Source organism: Zonotrichia albicollis, chromosome Z, assembly GCF_047830755.1.
Source record: "Zonotrichia albicollis isolate bZonAlb1 chromosome Z, bZonAlb1.hap1, whole genome shotgun sequence".
Classification (NCBI taxonomy): Eukaryota; Metazoa; Chordata; class Aves; order Passeriformes; family Passerellidae; genus Zonotrichia; species Zonotrichia albicollis.
In genome coordinates, this window is record NC_133860.1 from 28,752,686 (window position 1) to 28,773,897 (window position 21,212).

General features: G+C 40.2%; 1 protein-coding gene across 8 annotated transcripts in view; it reads left to right on the forward strand.

The window, feature by feature from the left end:
* The window catches only part of ADGRV1 (adhesion G protein-coupled receptor V1), a 273,337-nt gene that overhangs the window by 211,431 nt on the left and 40,694 nt on the right, over positions 1-21,212 (forward strand). For all 8 annotated transcript variants that reach the window (XM_026797296.2, XM_026797297.2, XM_026797291.2 and 5 more), the window contains one exon: positions 10,409-10,566. In XM_026797296.2, the coding sequence (XP_026653097.1) occupies positions 10,409-10,566 (158 nt within the window). The remainder of the gene's footprint in view (positions 1-10,408; positions 10,567-21,212) is intronic.

The following is a 21,212-nucleotide window of genomic DNA, read 5'->3' on the forward strand; positions in this document are numbered from 1 at the left end:
AAAGGAAGGGCAAAGGGGAGAAAGGAAAGGAGAAAATGAAAGGAGAGAAGAAAAGGAGTAAAATTGAGAAAATATCTGCAGTGGGAAAGAAGAAAGCTCAGCTGATCTTCATTCTAGGCTTAACTCTCTATTGCCTAGGAAATGTTTAACAAGTATACCAGAAAAGAAAGCTTAGAACTGAACCTCAGAGGTTACATTGGAAAAAATGCTTTAAATGGAGAAACAAGATCTGTCAGACATTTTTCATTGTAAGGCATGTGATTTAAGTATTTATTCTGTGGGGTTTTTTCCTTCAAGCATTAGCTCTTGGGCTTGAAAGTATGTTTCTAATTTTTGTTTGGTTACCCTTCTAAGGTGCCCAATCCCGATCATTTTCAGTTTGCTAAATACAGCTAATCCCTCCTGTGTCTACTGTGATAGCCATCTGCCAATACTGATATAGTTTAAAGTCTCCAGCTTGTGTTTTCCAGCAAGCAAAATATATTACAACATGGGGTATGCTAATTTTGCTTTTTGTCTACTTGTAGATTGCCAGTTCCCTGGCTACTTATAGTTTTCCAGTATTTGTCCTTTCCTATTAGCAAAAACACCACAAACTTAACAAACCAAAACATATCAGAAATATTTTTTCCCATGTATTCAGAACAGAACATATGTATAAGACATCTGGTGGCTTTCATAGCTCTAGTGTGAACATTTTTCATTCAATTTTTGATCTTGAATTTTGCCAAAAGCAGACTGTTCTGGTTTTGACTGATGCAGATGTAATTTTCTTCATAGTAGCTAGTACACAGCACTGTGTGTTTTGATGATTTTTCTGTTGCTGCATAGTCCTCACCCTAAGTCCAGGTCTTTGCAGTGTTTCATTTAATGCCCGTGAGGAGCTACACAGAAAGTTGTGAGAAAGCATGGCCAGGACATGTAACAACAACTGGCCAAAGGGATGTTTCACACTATAGAACATCATATCCAGTATATAAACAGGGAGAATCACCTGGAAGGATAATTGTTCAGGAATGGGCTGGGCATCAGTCAGTGGTGATGTGCGCGGTATTCCTTGTTTCTTCCAGGTTTGGTTACTATCTCTCATTCTTATTATTATTGTTAATATTTCAATTATTAAATTTGTTATTATCATCATCATTGTTGTTATCATCATATTCAGTATTACTATATTATTTTATTTCCATTATTAAATAGTTCTTAGCTAAACCCACAAGGTTCACATTTAAAGTCCAATTCTCTCCACTGAGAGGGCAGGTGGGGAGAGTGAGCAACTGACCCTTACCTGCTAACTAGGATTAAACCACAACACAGGCTCAGCATGCCACTGTGAGATATTTGTAAGACTGATTAGAGCAGAATATTTGCCTCATGTGTGTTGCAGAGTAGACAATTTTTGTAGATCCAAGTATGACCTTTACTTCTTTGGAAGAGTGTAAAATTACAACTCCTGTCATTTTTAATGTGGTCCATAGTAATTTCCAGATTCTATTCTGCAAAAATAAAACTAGCTAGTGAGTTCACTAGGTATGCAGTTTGTTTTACATTACTTTCCTTATGTTGCCTCCTTTGTCATTTAAATAGTGTAAGAGGTCTCAAGTCCATTTATAAAACAAACCTGTAAACTTGTGAAATAATGAAATCAAATTTGCCTGATGTAGTGTGTTGTCCAAAAAAATCTTGATAATGAGATGAAAACTTTAGCATGTCTCCTATTTTATTTGGTTTCTGACTTTAGTGAAATATTAATATATATCTAGCATCTCAAATTCTGCGCTGTATTCCAAGACATATTGAAAAAGATTGTCAGTGGTTCTCAGGTTTTCAGAATTCTTAGATGAAATGTTTTAAGGAATAATTATTTTAAAGTGACCTTCAAATATTTTTCAACATTGGCCTTGATGGAACATATAGTTTTTATTTGTGTAGTAAAGCTCATAAAAGCCTCCAAATAAATGCTAGATCACCTTTCATTCTCCAAGGTACCCATAAAGCATATCAAATTGGGCCACACTCTTTAATTCAGTTTCACTCAGTTTGAAAAAATGTGAAGTCTTTTTCCAGGGTGTTGTGTGAACTGTTGTTAATGTGTACAGAAGACTGTGTGAAGCTGACTGATGAGTACAAGTCTAAATCCGCGTGCCTTTGGCAGTATGAATATTTTTTATAATGTAGAAATCTCTAGAATCTTGCCTACTGTAGAAACAGAAATTTCTTTCATGTGGCTTGAATTTCCTCAAAAACTAATGACTACCATCTCAAATGATACCTGTGATAAACTTAGCATACCCTTTCCTTATGGTTTTCTCCACATCACTTCATAGATGCATAAGCTTTTCTCTAAAAAAAAAACCAACCAGCCAAAAACCACAAAACACTCAAGCAAACAGAAAAACTCCAAACAAACAAAAAGCCCCAAACAACACAAAATAAAACACACACACACACACACACACACACACACACACACACACACACACACACATATAAAAAAAAAAAAACCAAAAAAACAAAAAAAAAAAAAAAAAAAAAAAAAACCACCAAAAAAACCCCCTGCACAACAAAAATGTCAGTGTTTCATTCCCTGTCAGGGGAATGGAAAAATAAAAAAGAGAATTAGAATAGTTATTAGGAAGAAATTATTTTTTGTGAAGATGTTAAGAGACTGAAACACATTCTGGAACACATTGCCCAGAGAAGCTGTGAATTCTCCATCCCTGGAAATATTCAAGACCAGGTTGGATGCAAATTGGAGCAACCAGATCTAATGGAAGGTGTCCCTCTTCATGGCAATGCAGTTGGAACAAGATGAACTTTAAGGTCCCTTCCAATGCAAACCATTCTAGGATTCTGTGAATCTGTTGTTATATTGTTGTTTAATATTTTTATGAAAAAGCATATATGGTACAACATAAAAAAGGATAAATGGTACAACATAAAAGAAAGAAGAGTGGAACTCCATAAGCTATCTGATCAGGTTGATTCATCAGGTTAAATAGGCTTTGACACTGCAAGAGCCAATATGTTTATCTCCTTGTAAGGTTTGTCCACCAATGTGGTCTCAAACAGTTGTTAAACCCATTGTTTTCCTGGGTGCCATTTTAAAGTAAATGAATATTATTCTTGTTTTCCTGTAAAATGATTTGCTGTAAAGGTTAATGTCTCAGAACACCAGACATTTGATAGATAAGGACACTTGTAATTTTTTGCCACATTTAGCCTTTTATAGTTTCAAGATGCAGTCAAAAGAGATTGTCCGTGGAATTCAATTCAAGGAAATGCAATAATGGAATTAAACCATTCTTATTGCATTGAGCAAATTTAAAATTTTACAATTGTAAATCTTTTTTGCTCAGAAGGGGACAAAAAATGTCAGTCCTTCAATTTTTTAACAATTGTTATTTTCTTAGCAATATAGTTTGTTATTTATTTTTATTTTCCATTTTTAATATTAATTATGTAATTGTGCTAACAGTAGTTCCAGTATACATGTTATCAATTGTTTCTTGTGTTTCCTTTAAAAGTATTAGGGAAATTAAAGAGAAAGAATGGCCTTCTCATATCATATGTAGCTGAAATACCTCTCCAGATTTTAGGAATTGTGATGTTTTAAGAGATCACAGAAGACTTTACAAAAACAATTGAAGTGTCAAATAACATGCTTCATCCCCTTTAGAAGAAACTGCTTTAATAGATTTGAGGTGGAAAACAGGAAAAGGTAAAATACTGATTCTGGCTGGCCAATAAGTGAGGTAATTTGTATCAATTTATAGATTTAAATGTGTATGATTTTCTAAAGTTACATCTTTTCCAAGGGGGAAGATGTGTCTTAATTTCCCCTAATCTTTCTGTGTTTGTTGTATTTGAAAGTAGCAATTTAAATTAAATGAACACCTGCAGTAGTCATCAATGAGAACACTATTTTATATACTAAAGCTATTTCTCATCATTCTAGGCCTGAAAAAAACAACATATGAATTAAATGTCTTATTGATTTGTATTGCAGGAAAAATAGCTGCTTAGTTTCAATATAATGTTTTTTCCAGTTGTAAAATGATTAACAAGTAATTACATACTAGTATAGAATTATACCTTGGAGGAGAAGCACACTACAGACATTTCTTTCTAAATTTATTTTTAGCCTCTTTCATGGAAGAGACCTTTCATGGATACAGATATACAAAGAGCTTTTGAAAATATGCTTTATGTTCTGTTCTGTTAGAAACATTTGAGATGGAAATAAAGTACTGTTTAAAGTATACCATGCATGAAATAAGAGACTGGGAGGATACAAGGTGAAGTCTTGAAGACAATGGAATTGAATAAGTTTGGATAGGAGTAGTGCAAGAGAAACCAACAGGAATATCTTAATGTCAAAGTGTTATGATCTGATTATAAGATACTTCTGGCCAAATCAAGGTGTTAATGAGACCACATGCTGAAATCAGTAGTACAGATTAAATTTAACAGTAAATGTGAGGTAGAGAGATAGGAAAAAAAGAGGAAAGTGGGAGGGATAAGGGAAGAAAGAAATAGAGTGAGAGATTAAGCAGAAGATAAAAAGATATCATATTCACCACATGGATTCCTGCAGCACCCCACTGGTCCTTCTACACCCTGGTCTTCAGTGGTGGGGGTCTCCCTGTTGGTCACCTGGAGGTACCACTTTTATACAGTCTGAGTTTGGGATATCCATGGGGCATAGATCATAGATGCAGTTGTCTCACCTTTGGCTGACATGTGGATCCTTTCTCACAGTTTTCACTGTGTGGGTTTTTTGGTTTTTTTTTTTTTTTTTTTTTCAGATAAGTCTTATGTCTCCACAGTCTGTACATCAGAATTTTGCCTGGTATGCTAATTCCAGATCTTCACCTTCGTTAGGCCTGGTGTTAATGTCTTCCTGTTTTGCCATCTGTGCTTATGTCAAATTCCATTGTTGTGGCTTACCTTATGGAGACAGTGTCCTGGGCTAGGTGTCCATATTCTTTGAGCCCTCACACCACCCCATGCCTCAAATACTGTCTGCCAGGGACTTTTCCTCAGTTTGTGTTTTCCATGGAGGTGGTGCATACATAGAAAAGACGAAGAGAAAAGACAGAAGGAACAGAAATAATAATGTCAGTAATAATAAAATGTACAACAGCTTTTCAAATAATTAAATATACAAATCCAACTGCAATCATCAACCCAATTGTCAATAGACACAACTCTCAATATCTGAATCCCAACTATTAGAATATGGATCTTTGTGAGGTAGTCTTAGGGTTAGAGTGATTGAAAAAGTTCTGATGTCTGATTGGCCATTTCTGTGGCTCAGCCTTTTCAATTGATGTTATTGCGAATGGCAATAGTGCATTCACTTTCTGTGAGATTTAACATTCCATATATCCCTTGTTCTTTTAATATACCATATCTAATGCCAATTGACTTTGATGACTGACTTTGTGGTTCGTGGCTTCACAGAAACTGCCTTTGTGACAAGGACTGAGAGAGGGACAATATTCAAAGCAGCTTTCTAAGAGCTTCCTCCTGAAGTGTAACTGTCACTAGTGTTTATAAATACACCAACACTGTTCTGTTGGGTAGAGGGAAGACTCCAAGACTTCCCAATGACTCACAAGCTTTGTTCACACTCCGTTTTGGGGTCTGCATGTCAAAAATCAGGTTTCAGGCACAAAGGTGAAATGACAATGACTAATTTGCCATGCTCCAGTCTCTCCCAAGGCTTGTCACATAAATTGCTTCTAGCAGGAGAGAACCCCAAGAGGACACAGTGCAACAGATGGATGAGTCTACTATCAGTGCATGGATTAAACCACTTTATTACATTTCCATTTGAAGCAAACCACACATCTTAAACCAAATACTGTTTGGAAATATTTCAGTTTTGTGTTTAAATTATAATCCCCTGGATTATGGAAGTGCTCAGCTCACAGCCTCTACTAACCAGAGTCAGAGAGATGCTTCTTTACTGTGCAACAGGCACAAAAGCATTACTGACTCAGGTGTGTGTAGCCCTGAATCTTTGGGCTTCCAGCTGGGAACAAATGTGTCTAAGAAAAGCGTGGTTTAACCCTAGAGCTGCTGTTTTGTGGAAGTGGGGAAGAAACTAATTCTTTGCTATGAATGCACTGAACTGACTTTGTAAACCCATTTTTGACACTTGTTAGAATTGTGAGTTAATATCTGGTCATATCTGGTCCATTACTGAAGGCATGTACCTGCCACATAACATTAACTAGGACCCACTCATGCTATGGAAAAACTACCTTAAACCAAAAACCTATCTTTTGTCCCACTATATCTGGGGCACATATACTACTGATCCATTCTTAGCTTTGTTCAGGAGAATTAAATTCCTGTCATGTCCTTCCTGCTGATGAATAGTGAAATCCACAATTTGAGCAGATGGATGAGATTACTATCTTGCATGTTAGACCAGCATGCGGAGTTAGGGTCAGTCACTTTTCATCAGAATATCCCCAGACGAATCCACAGTGGCTTGTCTTGCAAGTTTATCTGTCTATCAGCTACATTTGGGGCTTGAAATTAGCCACAGAATTACACAAAAAGTGTTGATGTTTAAATTCCCTACAGGGGTATCCCAAACAAATACACATGTTACGTATTATGACAGGTATTTTCTAAGTCAGCCAAGACTCAAGGGGATGACCAGGTCTTGCAGCACAATTGATGATTACCTTTGCACACTGAAACAAGTGTAAATGGGTTTGTTCAGGATGTGTCTTCATGTATTTTACAGGCTTCAAAATAGAGTTCTTTCTCAACCACATCAGCATATAGTTGGAGAAATTTTCTTAGTAATGACAGAATTACAGAATATTCTGACTTGGAAAGGACCCACATTCCTGTCCCACTGGGTAATTCTACACACCATGAGAATACAAGTATTTTGAAAAACAGTTACAGGTCTTGATAGGTGGTAAAAGGCTGTTCTGAATTTTATCCATGAGCTAATTTTAGTCCATGGTTGTCAATCAGTCTAATTTAGGAAGGGAGACTCAATTATTTCCTATGTCATTTTATCTTTTGTTTTGTTAAGATTGTTTAGGTTACTTATTAATTCTTCTGATGTTTCTGAAAAATTATGCCAAGTCATGATAATAAAAGCCTTCTGGGGCAGAACTTGCAAGGTTAATACATGTTTGCATGATTCCAATATGCATAAAGTCTTGAACCAACTCTCATGCTAAATTTGGTAGAATTTTCTAATTCTCAACTGGTAGAAATAAAAGAATACATGCATGAGATAAAAGTAAAAGCTTTTCCCACGCCATTTATTTTTTTAGTAAAAAGACAAACTCGGCAAAAATCAAAGTAATAAAACATTCAGTGTTTTTCCTTATGTAATCTTACTAATAATTGATCTTCCAACAAGTTCCTGTCAATTAAAACACAAAAAAATCACAAAAATTGGTAAACTAAAAATACAAGCAATTATGGAGGCCAGTTAAGTGTTCCATCAGTTTTTGTTATCAGCTTTCTATAAAAAGGTACTTATCTCAAGTACCTGTTGATGGCTTTTCTCATAGGAACAGTGTTTTGAGACATACAATTGCATTTGTTAACAGAGAAATTTATAGCAATCCAAACAAAATTAGACATCAACAAAGTCAATGATCAAAACAAAGTGGTCAGCACAGAACCAAAGTTGAATCCTCCAGTCAGATAACCATAGTCAAGAAGGGCAAGACTTACGGCAGCTTGGGACAAAAGCTAAATAGCTGTCTTTCCAATGCTAAAAGAGACCTAAGCTGGGATCAAAAATTCTCAAAAGAATGAGGGGAAAAAAAATACATTTTGATAAAAGGAAGTGTTACAAGGAAGTCATGATATCTCTATGATAAAATGGGAACTGAAGAAGCTAAAAGTGCTGGTTTTCTGTTGGCTTTTTTTTTTTTTTTTGGCTGGTTGGTTGGTTGGTTGTTTTTTTGTCTTTCTTGCAGAAGGCAGTATTTCAGTGGATAGATTTTTTTGATTGGTTGGTTGTTTAGTTGGTTTTTTTGCTATCACTCAAATTCAGAACAAAGAAAACTAAATACTTAAAGAAATTTAGTGCCTAAAAAAAAAAAAAGAAAAAAGGAATTTGCTGGAAAGCTAGGAAAGGAAATTACTGCAGGAAATAATGCTCTTCAGACAAGTAAGGTTTATAATTATGTATTTTTTTTAAGCTTCTACATCAGTCTTGCAGGGCCTTTTAAAGTAGAGTAGTTGTGTTCTGAAACATCAGCTTAGCTGATATTTTGGGATATTTTTCTAACATTTCTATCCAGTGCTAGGAATATACAGTACACAGTATTCCATGAGACAGATGCGTTACAGTACAATAAATAATTGAAGCTGGTCCCTTTAATGTTATCCCATATGATATCTCTAATAAAATATATCTGTCAACATATGTCATCGCATAACTATATATGAATAAATCTTACAGGATGATGTTGTTGTCATTGACCTGCACACCATTGCTTCAAGAAAAAAATTCATATTAAGCTTTGAAGATTAATATGGCTTTGTGTATTTCTTTACATAACTTTCCAGTATATTTTTTAGAGCAAGTACCAAAGGTTTTTTGTAAAAGTGATCCATCTTTGTAGGTTTTCAATTTTATACAGCTTTTTTAAACTGAATATAAAGTAGTGTTCACAATAAAGTTTCAAAAACTCTGGTAGACTTTTGGAGTGTATATTATCTTTGAAATACAAAAATTCATCAAGTTGGAAAAAATACAGATTTGAGAACTTAAATATGATTTTATAGAGGATTATTCTTGTGCTAAGATTCTTGCCTTCAGTATAATCATTAAATGCAGCATAGGTTGTAGTGATATGATTTCATTTCTTAGTGCTAATTGTGCCAACTCAAGAACATATTTGGGAAAAAAAAATAACTTTCATACCTAAGAAATAATAAAAATTAGAAAGATTAAATGGATGGGATGTTGTGTTCCATATCAACCATGTTGAGAGCAGGTCAAGGGGGATGTTCCTGGCCCTCTGCTTAGCACTCATGAAGTCACTCCTGGAGTGTGGGTTCAGTTCTGGTCTTCTCAGTACAAAAGGGACGTGGACAGACTGTACAAGGTCCAGTGAAGGCCACTAAGATGAGCAAAGGAATTGAAGTATCTCTTCTATGGGGGAAGAAACTTTGCCTGATGCGTACTTATTCAGTTATCAGATGATATCTAAGCTTGGTGTCTGACTGAGCCTCTACATTCTGCAGAGAGCTGTGAGAGGTATCTAGATTGTACTGGAAATTGTTTTTGGAATTCCCTGAGTATGCATGACTGCTGTTCTGAAAGATACAACGCAGGATGCAATCTTGACTTTATGGCAGTATATGAAAGTATACCCAAGCAAATCCAGAAGGTTTATCCAACCGGGTATGTCAGTGAAACATGTACCTAGGCCTCTCTCAGCATCAATGGTAAGCTTACTTAGATGAGCTGATCTAAGAAACGGAAGGACTGTAAGTTACACCCTGTTAAAGGGATGGCAGTGGTCACATAGTCTCTAGACATACTGACTCCTGCGCCGTCCCTTGGGCTGCTCTGTTGTGCGTCATCTGTAGAGTGGGTCAGTGGCTATAAAGCCCATACTGGTCTCCAGGGAGAGCACAGAAAACCCTGATCTCTCACACTCCTAGAGCTCTCTTTAACTATCATCTCCTTTTTATTCAAGTCATCATTATATATGCATTATTTGACTCTTTCAGGGATAATTAATATTCTTGACACATCTTTAAAAATAATTACAGCAAATAAATGAAAATGACAAGGAGAGACTGAACAACTGGGGGAAAAGTAAGGGGAAGGGAGTGAGCGTTTGGTTTCTGTGAGCAAATGACTTTAGAAGGAATAGTTATGTTGTCTTTAGGACTTGTTAATTTATTTTAAAAATATATTTTTCAAAACCTAATTTGTGCTTTCAGGAGCTAGGTATAGAAAATTTCATGATGTCCTTTTAGAAATTGGTGACTAAGAATGATCACTTTAAATAAATATAGAAGCATGTAGTTTGTTAAAATACAATATTTTTCATTTCAAGTTTATTTTTTTTCAAACTTGGTTAAGCTAAATATAACATGCATACTGGAAGAGCAAAAGCTATACTTAAGTTATAATGATAAGACCCAACAGGATAGAAAGGAACTTATCAAGCTTACTCTGGGAACAGAGTTAAAGAATTTGTGGTTTGTAAAGCACATCCTTTTTCAAAAATATTCTACTTGTGGTCTTTCAAGGTGTCTCTTATGCTTATCAACAGCATTTTAAAGAATTCGTGGTTTGTAAAGCACATCCTTTTTCAAAAATATTCTACTTGTAGTCTTTCAAGGTGTCTCCTATGCTTATCAACAGCATTTTTTTTCCATTTTTTTCCATCAGGTGTTTCATTCCAAATGCCTATGCTGCTCTCTTCACTGCTGCTCTGGTGCCATTAATGTGCCTGGTGGTGGTTTTTGTGGTGTTCATCCACGCCTATCAGGTGACTCCTCAATGGAAGGCATATGATGATATTTTCAGAGGAAGAACAAATGCAGCAGGTATGATTTGTCCGCAAACAAGTTGTACTTTTGAATGGTAGGGACTGTTCTTTCCAGCTCAGAGAACCCCACCTGAAACCATGGTTCAGTAGATACCTACGCACTTTAAGATTACGCCTGCTAATGTCCCTTTGATGTCTGTGAAAGTACTTTGATGATCAAAGCTATGTATGCAGATGCTTAACTGTCTGAGGGAGTTAAAAATATGTAAAACCTAGAACAAGAAATTAGTATCACCGGCATTGTGACTAAATTTAGTCTACTTAAATAGAAGACCAGAAATAAAGCACTGCCCTGCTTGGATCACTGTGTTCCCATGCTAGATTTTGGCTCGAGGTATTGAACATCCTACCCCAGGGTGGGCTGGGGCTGCTCAGGTGCAATGATTGCCCACTTGCAGACCATGATCACCTATGGATGCAGGCTGTACCTCCTGCTCAACCCCAGGTGATGGGCACAGCTTTGGTCATTGTGTTTTGCTTTATATGTTGTGGCTGTGAAGCCAAGCACACATGCTCTGTGCCCTGGACTATTTGGAGTTAATGCCTCTGTTTTGATATTTCCTATGCTACTTGCAACTAAAACATGCTTGAAAGGAAAAATCTGTCTTGTGCAAAACAGGAAGTTTCAGTTGGCCTCCTCTATCAGAACAATTTCAACTACAGTGTTCCCAAAATAAAGTTGTGGCAGTTTAGACCAATATTTAATAATAATAGGACACTCTGTGGGAAGCTTAGAATATTTCTATTCTCTTCACAGTATTTAGTTAAAAGAAAATGAGCTTTAAAACCTAATGCAAATAATCTTTTGATATTTGGGATACAGAGATATATTCCTTTCTTGAGAAAATTATCATAAATATTAAGTATGTACAATCTGAACATTTCTGCAAATATTTATGTTATTTTTGATGATGCAATGTTAGTGTGACTAAGATCTGTATGAATTCAGATAAGGTCTGATGATATCCAAGACCTTAGTTACATTCTTTAATTTCTCTCTGATATAAATGCACAGAGGTGGCTCCTCTTGTCAGTCTTTCAGTTAATTTATTTATAATGAAATTGTAATTGTGCACCTGCAAGGCAAACTGCTGTTTTGCTACCAAAGAGCTTTTGTAACCACAAATGAAATACTGCATATGGTGACAGTGAGAGCAGGTTGGAGATGGGCTGTTTTAGAGAGAAAAACAAGTTGTGTCCTGCAATTTATGGTGGCTTAATTGTATAAGGGGACTCCATGTAGCTGCGTTTATGATTTAGGCTTCTAGAGAGAAAATATGGTGATTTCTTCCATTTGCAACATTACCTATAACTACATAACACAGTACGAACTGTTGATTGGATCTCTGCCTTTTTTGACTGAATATTTGTCTTCTGAAATTAAAGGTGTTGGTAATATATTTACACAGTTTTTAATGTCTTCTGGGTATATTGTGCTTGAGGGAAAGGCAGTTTGCCGTGGTAAGGCCTAGTTTCACTTATAAATCTTGAATCTTGACATTCGCTCAGCTGACTCCATTTTCTTACAAAATTCCTGGGAGCTGCTCCTGCTCCTGTTATTGTAGCCACATAAATGGCTGCTTTGGGAAACATTTTTCACATCAGTAAATTTGTCTGCAGTAGGTTTCATGATGATATTTTACTTTTGAAACATAGAAGAGGTCTTGGATTATACCTGCACCGAGTTCTGACTTACGAGACACTATGTGTTAGGAAAGCCTTTTTGTGATGTTGTCTCCTTAAGTTGCACAGACATACAGTATTTTTTCTGTTTTCTTTTGACAATGAATATGCCATAAAATATGAATATGTCATCTCTCTGTTTCATCCAAAACCAGAGGAAAGGTGGAGCCTCCAAGCAACAGTTTATCTATGCCTTAGAGAATTCAGGACAGAAGACATCAGTTGCTCTTCCCTCTTCTACTAATTCATCCACTCCATTATAGACAGCCATCATGTTGTTCTTCTACAGCTATTGGAATAAATTCTGTAAATTCTGTAAAAGATCTTACTGAACTTAGGTAGTAGCATGGTGGTTTACTACTTTTTTCTGTCCTACGAGCAGAGTTTGTTACTACCCACACTAAAGGAGACTCCTGTGTATTTTTTCTTTCCTGAGAGCAGAGTAACAATGGGTTTCACTGTACATGTTTAAAAGAAAACATTTGGTAGCTGCAAAGATGATCTGTTTCTAGACAGATAAATATTTTCTTGGAAAACTATAGGGTATAATTGGAGGGTCTATTATTTTTATTTGTACAATGCCCTTTTTTAATTGTACCTCCTTTTCTGTCATGCATGTATTCTTCCTAGGTACACTTCAGTAAATTCTTACCTCTTGTACCCTATTCTGGTAGTTTCAAGAAAATACCATAGCCCAACTATGGTATAGACAGCTAGCCCAGGAAAAATCACTTTTAGTAATTGGTGCCAATTCCTTTGGCAGTGGTCTGTGATCTTCCTAGGTGTTTATACACTTTACTGTGACTAGGTTATCACTGTAAAAGAATATGATTAAATCAAGGCTTTAGTGTATAATAAACACAAGTAAATAGGCTAGCCAAATCTTAATTTGAGCAATATGCACACTTCCCATTACCCTGTCTGCAGCAGAAAATATGTGAGTTTTCCCTCTCATGCCCTTTTTTACTGTTCCAGAATTTCTGTTACTATTCATGTTGGTTTTCATGGTGATGGATATAGTTTACTTAGCTCAGAGAATTTTCCTTGACAGTAGAGGGCTCAAGAAAGGGCAGTGGGAGAGTCAAGAATTAGTTATCTCTTAGGGCAGTCAGCTTTTCCTTCTCAAAATTGAATATTGGAAAGAAAAGTGTGAAAGGCTGAAAAAACTGGGAAAGATGATTTTCAAGGAATACTATCTCTGTAGTCATTCAGAAGTAGGCATTGAGTTTGCTTAAAAAGAGTCCTCACTTTGTACAGATTCTGTTTGCCAGCCTTTCAGCAAACATGTTCTGTTGGCTGACTGTCCTCCTATATATAGAAACTACCTTCTCAAAAGTTAGCCTTGACAGGAGCCAAGTCAGAGCATTCATTGGATAAACACCTTTGGGCTAACTAATATTTAAGTTTGCATCACAGGACACCATTGGCCCTCCTGGCTGCCAGGGCACTGGTGACTAATATTCAGCTTGTATTTGACCAAGAACTCAAGTCCCTTTCCATGGCATGCTTTCCAGCATCTCATTCCCTAATCTGTCTGTCCATCCATCCAGGGTTGCCCCACCCCAATGCAGAATCTGGCACTTTCCTTTACTGAACTTGTTGTGCCCACATTCCTGTGCCCACTCCTGTGGCTGGCTGAGGTCTCTCTGCATGGCCTCCCTGCCTTCAAGAGTCAACAGATCCTCCCACATTTGTATTTTCTGTGACCTTGCTTAGTGTTCCTTCCAATCCTGTGTCTAAGTCATTTATGAAGATGTTAAAGAAAACAGGGCTGAGGATGGAGCCCTGTGAAAACCCACTAGTGACAGGTCCTAATATGCAAATACAGAAAATGAATAGTACACAGGACAGCAATCCAATATAAATTGTTTTGTTTTCTGTTTGCCAACCTTTCCTAATTTCACAAAAAGATTTAAAAATGTAACAGAACAACTTGATTGTTCCCTCCCTGATAACTGTAAATAGATAAGCTTAATTTATTGCATGAATCTTGAACTTACATAATTTTCACTGGCATACCCTGCTCATAAATATGCAGTACAACTTACCTGAATCAGATACCATAATGGTAAAAGTGCCAGAATTAGGGTAAAGATTAAAACTTCATGTTGTCAAAATAGAAATTCATGAATAATGCCTTGGATGTTTAGTTGCAAAACTTTAACTCCTACTTTCATCTTCCTTCATATAAATTTCTTTCATATGAAATCGTAGAATCGTTGGGGTTGGAAGGGACTTTGAAGATCATCTAGTTCCAGTCTCCAAATACATTTAATGTGTTACAGTTTGCAATTCCTAGTCACAACAAAACATGCTAAATAATTTGCCTACACCAACTAAGAGATATATGCATTCACAATATTCAGCATGCACACTATGTGTAATATTTTAGTCTTTGTAATGCTCCAGGAGCTTTTCTTTTTTGTGATTAGGAGAAAAACAAATCTTTGCCTTCAAGATTTTTTACAAATTCTATTAGGACAAAATGCACAAGCATAATTAGATTCTGAAATAAAGAAGTAAGATCTGAATAAGGTAATAACATAAATGTATCCTCTTCACTCGTGTAATTTAGATTGCTTGCACTATGCTTCACATGTTTAAATTAGCTTATTTCCTTCAAAGAAGTCTGTAGAAGCAAGCTCACATCCATGGGCTGTGACTGCACAGTTGTAATTTTAGCACTCATTTAATATTTTGCAACTGTGCATTTCAATAATTTTATGTGGAAATAAGTAGGATCATATTTTTCTTTGTTCTGTTGATTTGCTAATTTTCTGGGATGTGCCACGTCCCCTGCATAACAGTAATGGCATAAGCTATGATAAAAGGCCCTATTTTCCCCTTTTATTATAACACTAGGTGTCTTAAAGTTGTATGTGAAAGTTTGCCAAAACCCTGAGATTTAGTGAAAAGGTTAGAGAGGCTAGTCTTTTATGATTTTGAAGCAGAGATGTATTTGTTATACTTAATGGAACATTTGCTTTTCTTTAAGAAAGTGTACTTTAATTTCAAAATTTTCCTTGCTGCAAGGATTGGCAGATCAAAAAATACAAATGAACAAAATATTTTGGCACATTTTTTACTTCCTACTCCAACAGACTATCAATGAATATTTTTTCCCAGTTCAATTTCATGGACAGGCATCTACTAGTTTTCTTGTCTTCAGTATCTGGTAGTGTTAAATTCTGCACATTTAACATTCCCAGTCAGGATTCAGTGGTTTTGTTATGATTCATTGATTGCATTATCTTGGTGTATTTCCTTCTTTGAACTTTATGACAGGAACCTGATTTGGTTTTTTTGTTTTATTATTTTGGCCACAAAATCCTGTTACCAAACCCCACCCTTTTTTTTTTTTTTTTAATGCAGCTGTCAAAAAAAATTGAAAACCAAGCCAGCAGGATTTGGAACACTGTTTTTCAAGCTTATTTTAAAAAAAGTTGTTGTGGAATTTTTATATTTACATTGGGAAGTTTAACTGGTGACTTCTTAAGCAATAGCCTGTAAATATTTTACTAATTTAGGTCTCCCACAAATTGTTGAAATTTTGTGAAGCAACACACTCTCCCCAGTCTTCTGGGGAAAAAAAAAGTTTATAAAGACTTTTCAGGTTTTGCAGTAGATCTTCATGTTTAGCCAAAATCTGTTAAAAGCTATTAAGGTTGCATTATCAGTTGCAGTTTAACAGCCAGCCTAAGGAGAGGACACTATTTACAAGAGTAAATATTTATATGTAAACTCAGAATACAATTAAAGCTGTATTATTCAATTGCCTCTTTTATTGAATTTCCTATTTATTAAAAATAAAGAAAATGGGAAAATAATATGGACCAACACGGTCGTGAGAATACAGACATTTCAATACATTTTCAATGCACAGTTCATGCTTTATTTTCTATTTCTATTTTTCATAATAATGTAGATATTTTCTGCAAAGACATATTCTGCAGTATCATCAAAGCATTAATATTATTTAATAATTTTCAGTTTTCTTAATTTATATTTAGTTTAACATTTTTCATTGCTCAGAATTGTTGTTCTGTCCAATATCAGGGAACAAAGGAAGTGGTGGAAGGAAGTGGCAGAAAGAGGGAGGAAGGAAGGAAGTGGCGGAAGGAAGTGGTGGAAGGAAGTGGCGGAAGGAAGTGGCGGAAGGAAGTGGCGGAAGGAAGTGGCGGAAGGAAGTGGCGGAAGGAAGTGGCGGAAGGAAGGAAGGAAGGAAGTGGCGGAAGGAAGGAAGGAAGGAAGTGGCGGAAGGAAGGAAGGAAGGAAGGAAGGAAGGAAGGAAGGAAGGAAGGAAGGAAGGAAGGAAGGAAGGAAGGAAGGAAGGAAGGAAGGAAGGAAGGAAGGAAGGAAGTGGCGGAAGGAAGTGGCGGAAGGAAGTGGCGGAAGGAAGTGGCGGAAGGAAGTGGCGGAAGGAAGTGGCGGAAGGAAGGAAGGAAGGAAGGAAGTGGCGGAAGGAAGGAAGTGGCGGAAGGAAGTGGCGGAAGGAAGGAAGGAAGGAAGGAAGGAAGGAAGGAAGGAAGTGGCGGAAGGAAGGAAGGAAGGAAGGAAGGAAGGAAGGAAGGAAGGAAGGAAGGAAGTGGCGGAAGGAAGGAAGTGGCGGAAGGAAGGAAGTGGCGGAAGGAAGGAAGTGGCGGAAGGAAGTGGCGGAAGGAAGTGGCGGAAGGAAGGAAGTGGCGGAAGGAAGTGGCGGAAGGAAGGAAGTGGCGGAAGGAAGTGGTGGAAGGAAGTGGCGGAAGGAAGTGGCGGAAGTGGCGGAAGTGGCGGAAGTGGCGGAAGTGGCGGAAGTGGCGGAAGTGGCGGAAGGAAGGAAGGAAGGAAGGAAGGAAGGAAGGAAGGAAGGAAGGAAGGAAGGAAGGAAGGAAGGAAGGAAGGAAGTGGCGGAAGGAAGTGGCGGAAGGAAGGAAGGAAGTGGCGGAAGGAAGTGGCGGAAGGAAGTGGCGGAAGGAAGGAAGTGGCGGAAGGAAGGAAGTGGCGGAAGGAAGGAAGTGGCGGAAGGAAGTGGCGGAAGGAAGGAAGTGGCGGAAGGAAGGAAGTGGCGGAAGGAAGGAAGTGGCGGAAGGAAGTGGCGGAAGGAAGTGGCGGAAGGAAGTGGCGGAAGGAAGTGGCGGAAGGAAGTGGCGGAAGGAAGTGGCGGAAGGAAGGAAGGAAGGAAGGAAGGAAGGAAGGAAGGAAGGAAGGAAGGAAGGAAGGAAGGAAGGAAGGAAGGAAGGAAGGAAGGAAGGAAGTGGCGGAAGGAAGTGGCGGAAGGAAGTGGCGGAAGGAAGGAAGGAAGTGGCGGAAGGAAGTGGCGGAAGGAAGGAAGTGGCGGAAGGAAGGAAGTGGCGGAAGGAAGGAAGTGGCGGAAGGAAGGAAGGAAGTGGCGGAAGGAAGGAAGGAAGGAAGTGGCGGAAGGAAGGAAGGAAGGAAGGAAGGAAGGAAGGAAGGAAGGAAGGAAGGAAGGAAGGAAGGAAGGAAGGAAGGAAGGAAGGAAGGAAGGAAGGAAGGAAGAAAGGAAGGAAGGAAGGAAGGAAGGAAGGAAGAAAGTGGCGGAAGGAAGTGGCGGAAGGAAGGAAGGAAGGAAGTGGCGGAAGGAAGTGGCGGAAGGAAGTGGCGGAAGGAAGTGGCGGAAGGAAGTGGCGGAAGGAAGTGGCGGAAGGAAGGAAGGAAGGAAAAAAGTGGCGGAAGGAAGGAAGTGGCGGAAGGAAGGAAGGAAGTGGCGGAAGGAAGGAAGGAAGGAAGTGGCGGAAGGAAGGAAGGAAGTGGCGGAAGGAAGGAAGGAAGGAAGTGGCGGAAGGAAGTGGCGGAAGGAAGTGGCGGAAGGAAGTGGCGGAAGGAAGTGGCGGAAGGAAGTGGCGGAAGGAAGTGGCGGAAGGAAGTGGCGGAAGGAAGTGGCGGAAGGAAGGAAGGAAGGAAGGAAGGAAGGAAGGAAGGAAGGAAGGAAGGAAGGAAGGAAGGAAGGAAGGAAGGAAGGAAGGAAGGAAGGAAGGAAGGAAGGAAGGAAGGAAGTGGCGGAAGGAAGGAAGTGGCGGAAGGAAGGAAGGAAGGAAGGAAGGAAGGAAGGAAGGAAGGAAGGAAGGAAGGAAGGAAGGAAGGAAGGAAGGAAGGAAGGAAGGAAGGAAGGAAGGAAGGAAGGAAGGAAGGAAGGAAGGAAGGAAGGAAGGAAGGAAGGAAGGAAGGAAGGAAGGAAGGAAGGAAGTGGCGGAAGGAAGGAAGTGGCGGAAGGAAGGAAGTGGCGGAAGGAAGTGGCGGAAGGAAGTGGCGGAAGGAAGGAAGGAAGGAAGTGGCGGAAGGAAGGAAGGAAGTGGCGGAAGGAAGGAAGTGGCGGAAGGAAGTGGCGGAAGGAAGGAAGGAAGGAAGGAAGGAAGTGGCGGAAGGAAGTGGCGGAAGGAAGGAAGGAAGGAAGGAAGGAAGGAAGGAAGGAAGGAAGGAAGGAAGGAAGGAAGGAAGGAAGGAAGTGGCGGAAGGAAGTGGCGGAAGGAAGTGGCGGAAGGAAGGAAGGAAGTGGCGGAAGGAAGTGGCGGAAGGAAGTGGCGGAAGGAAGTGGCGGAAGGAAGGAAGTGGCGGAAGGAAGTGGCGGAAGGAAGGAAGGAAGGAAGGAAGGAAGGAAGGAAGGAAGGAAGGAAGGAAGGAAGGAAGGAAGGAAGGAAGGAAGGAAGGAAGGAAGGAAGGAAGGAAGGAAGGAAGGAAGTGGCGGAAGGAAGGAAGGAAGGAAGGAAGTGGCGGAAGGAAGGAAGGAAGGAAGGAAGGAAGGAAGGAAGGAAGGAAGGAAGGAAGGAAGGAAGGAAGGAAGGAAGGAAGGAAGGAAGGAAGGAAGGAAGGAAGGAAGGAAGGAAGGAAGGAAGGAAGGAAGGAAGTGGCGGAAGGAAGTGGCGGAAGGAAGGAAGTGGCGGAAGGAAGTGGCGGAAGGAAGGAAGTGGCAGAAGGAAGTGGTGGAAGGAAGTGGCGGAAGGAAGTGGCGGAAGTGGCGGAAGTGGCGGAAGTGGCGGAAGGAAGTGGCGGAAGGAAGGAAGGAAGGAAGGAAGGAAGGAAGGAAGGAAGGAAGGAAGGAAGGAAGGAAGGAAGGAAGGAAGGAAGGAAGGAAGGAAGGAAGGAAGGAAGGAAGGAAGGAAGGAAGGAAGTGGCGGAAGGAAGGAAGGAAGGAAGGAAGGAAGGAAGGAAGGAAGTGGCGGAAGGAAGGAAGTGGCGGAAGGAAGTGGCGGAAGGAAGGAAGGAAGTGGCGGAAGGAAGTGGCGGAAGGAAGTGGCGGAAGGAAGGAAGTGGCGGAAGGAAGGAAGTGGCGGAAGGAAGGAAGGAAGGAAGGAAGGAAGGAAGGAAGGAAGGAAGTGGCGGAAGGAAGGAAGTGGCGGAAGGAAGGAAGGAAGTGGCGGAAGGAAGGAAGGAAGTGGCGGAAGGAAGGAAGGAAGGAAGTGGCGGAAGGAAGGAAGGAAGGAAGGAAGGAAGTGGCGGAAGGAAGGAAGTGGCGGAAGGAAGGAAGGAAGTGGCGGAAGGAAGGAAGTGGCGGAAGGAAGGAAGGAAGGAAGGAAGGAAGGAAGGAAGGAAGGAAGGAAGGAAGGAAGGAAGGAAGGAAGGAAGGAAGGAAGGAAGGAAGGAAGGAAGGAAGTGGCGGAAGGAAGGAAGTGGCGGAAGGAAGTGGCGGAAGGAAGTGGCGGAAGGAAGGAAGGAAGTGGCGGAAGGAAGGAAGGAAGTGGCGGAAGGAAGGAAGGAAGGAAGGAAGTGGCGGAAGGAAGGAAGTGGCGGAAGGAAGGAAGGAAGGAAGTGGCGGAAGGAAGGAAGTGGCGGAAGGAAGGAAGGAAGGAAGGAAGGAAGGAAGGAAGGAAGGAAGGAAGGAAGGAAGGAAGGAAGGAAGGAAGGAAGGAAGGAAGGAAGTGGCGGAAGGAAGTGGCGGAAGGAAGGAAGGAAGGAAGTGGCGGAAGGAAGTGGCGGAAGGAAGTGGCGGAAGGAAGTGGCGGAAGGAAGGAAGGAAGGAAGGAAGGAAGGAAGGAAGGAAGGAAGGAAGGAAGGAAGGAAGGAAGGAAGGAAGGAAGGAAGTGGCGGAAGGAAGGAAGGAAGGAAGGAAGTGGCGGAAGGAAGGAAGTGGCGGAAGGAAGGAAGTGGCGGAAGGAAGGAAGTGGCGGAAGGAAGGAAGTGGCGGAAGGAAGTGGCGGAAGGAAGTGGCGGAAGGAAGGAAGGAAGGAAGGAAGGAAGGAAGGAAGGAAGGAAGGAAGGAAGGAAGGAAGGAAGGAAGGAAGGAAGGAAGGAAGGAAGGAAGGAAGGAAGGAAGGAAGGAAGGAAGGAAGGAAGGAAGGAAGGAAGGAAGGAAGGAAGGAAGGAAGTGGCGGAAGGAAGGAAGTGGCGGAAGGAAGTGGCGGAAGGAAGGAAGGAAGGAAGTGGCGGAAGGAAGGAAGGAAGGAAGTGGCGGAAGGAAGGAAGGAAGTGGCGGAAGGAAGGAAGTGGCGGAAGGAAGTGGCGGAAGGAAGTGGCGGAAGGAAGGAAGTGGCGGAAGGAAGGAAGTGGCGGAAGGAAGTGGCGGAAGGAAGTGGCGGAAGGAAGTGGCGGAAGGAAGTGGCGGAAGGAAGGAAGGAAGTGGCGGAAGGAAGTGGCGGAAGGAAGTGGCGGAAGGAAGGAAGTGGCGGAAGGAAGTGGCGGAAGGAAGGAAGGAAGGAAGTGGCGGAAGGAAGGAAGGAAGTGGCGGAAGGAAGTGGCGGAAGGAAGGAAGGAAGGAAGGAAGGAAGGAAGGAAGGAAGGAAGGAAGGAAGGAAGGAAGGAAGGAAGGAAGGAAGGAAGGAAGGAAGGAAGGAAGGAAGGAAGGAAGGAAGGAAGGAAGGAAGGACTTCTGTTTTGATGCCTTTGTTTAAGTGAGTTATTGGTAATTCAGTTAGTAGATGTTCTAAGTGCTTTCCCATTGCCTTTCCTCACTTTAAAGACAAAAGCCCCTTTTAACAGGAAGGCATTTTCCAATAATTTTTCACTATGCACCATGAGCAGTCACTGCCT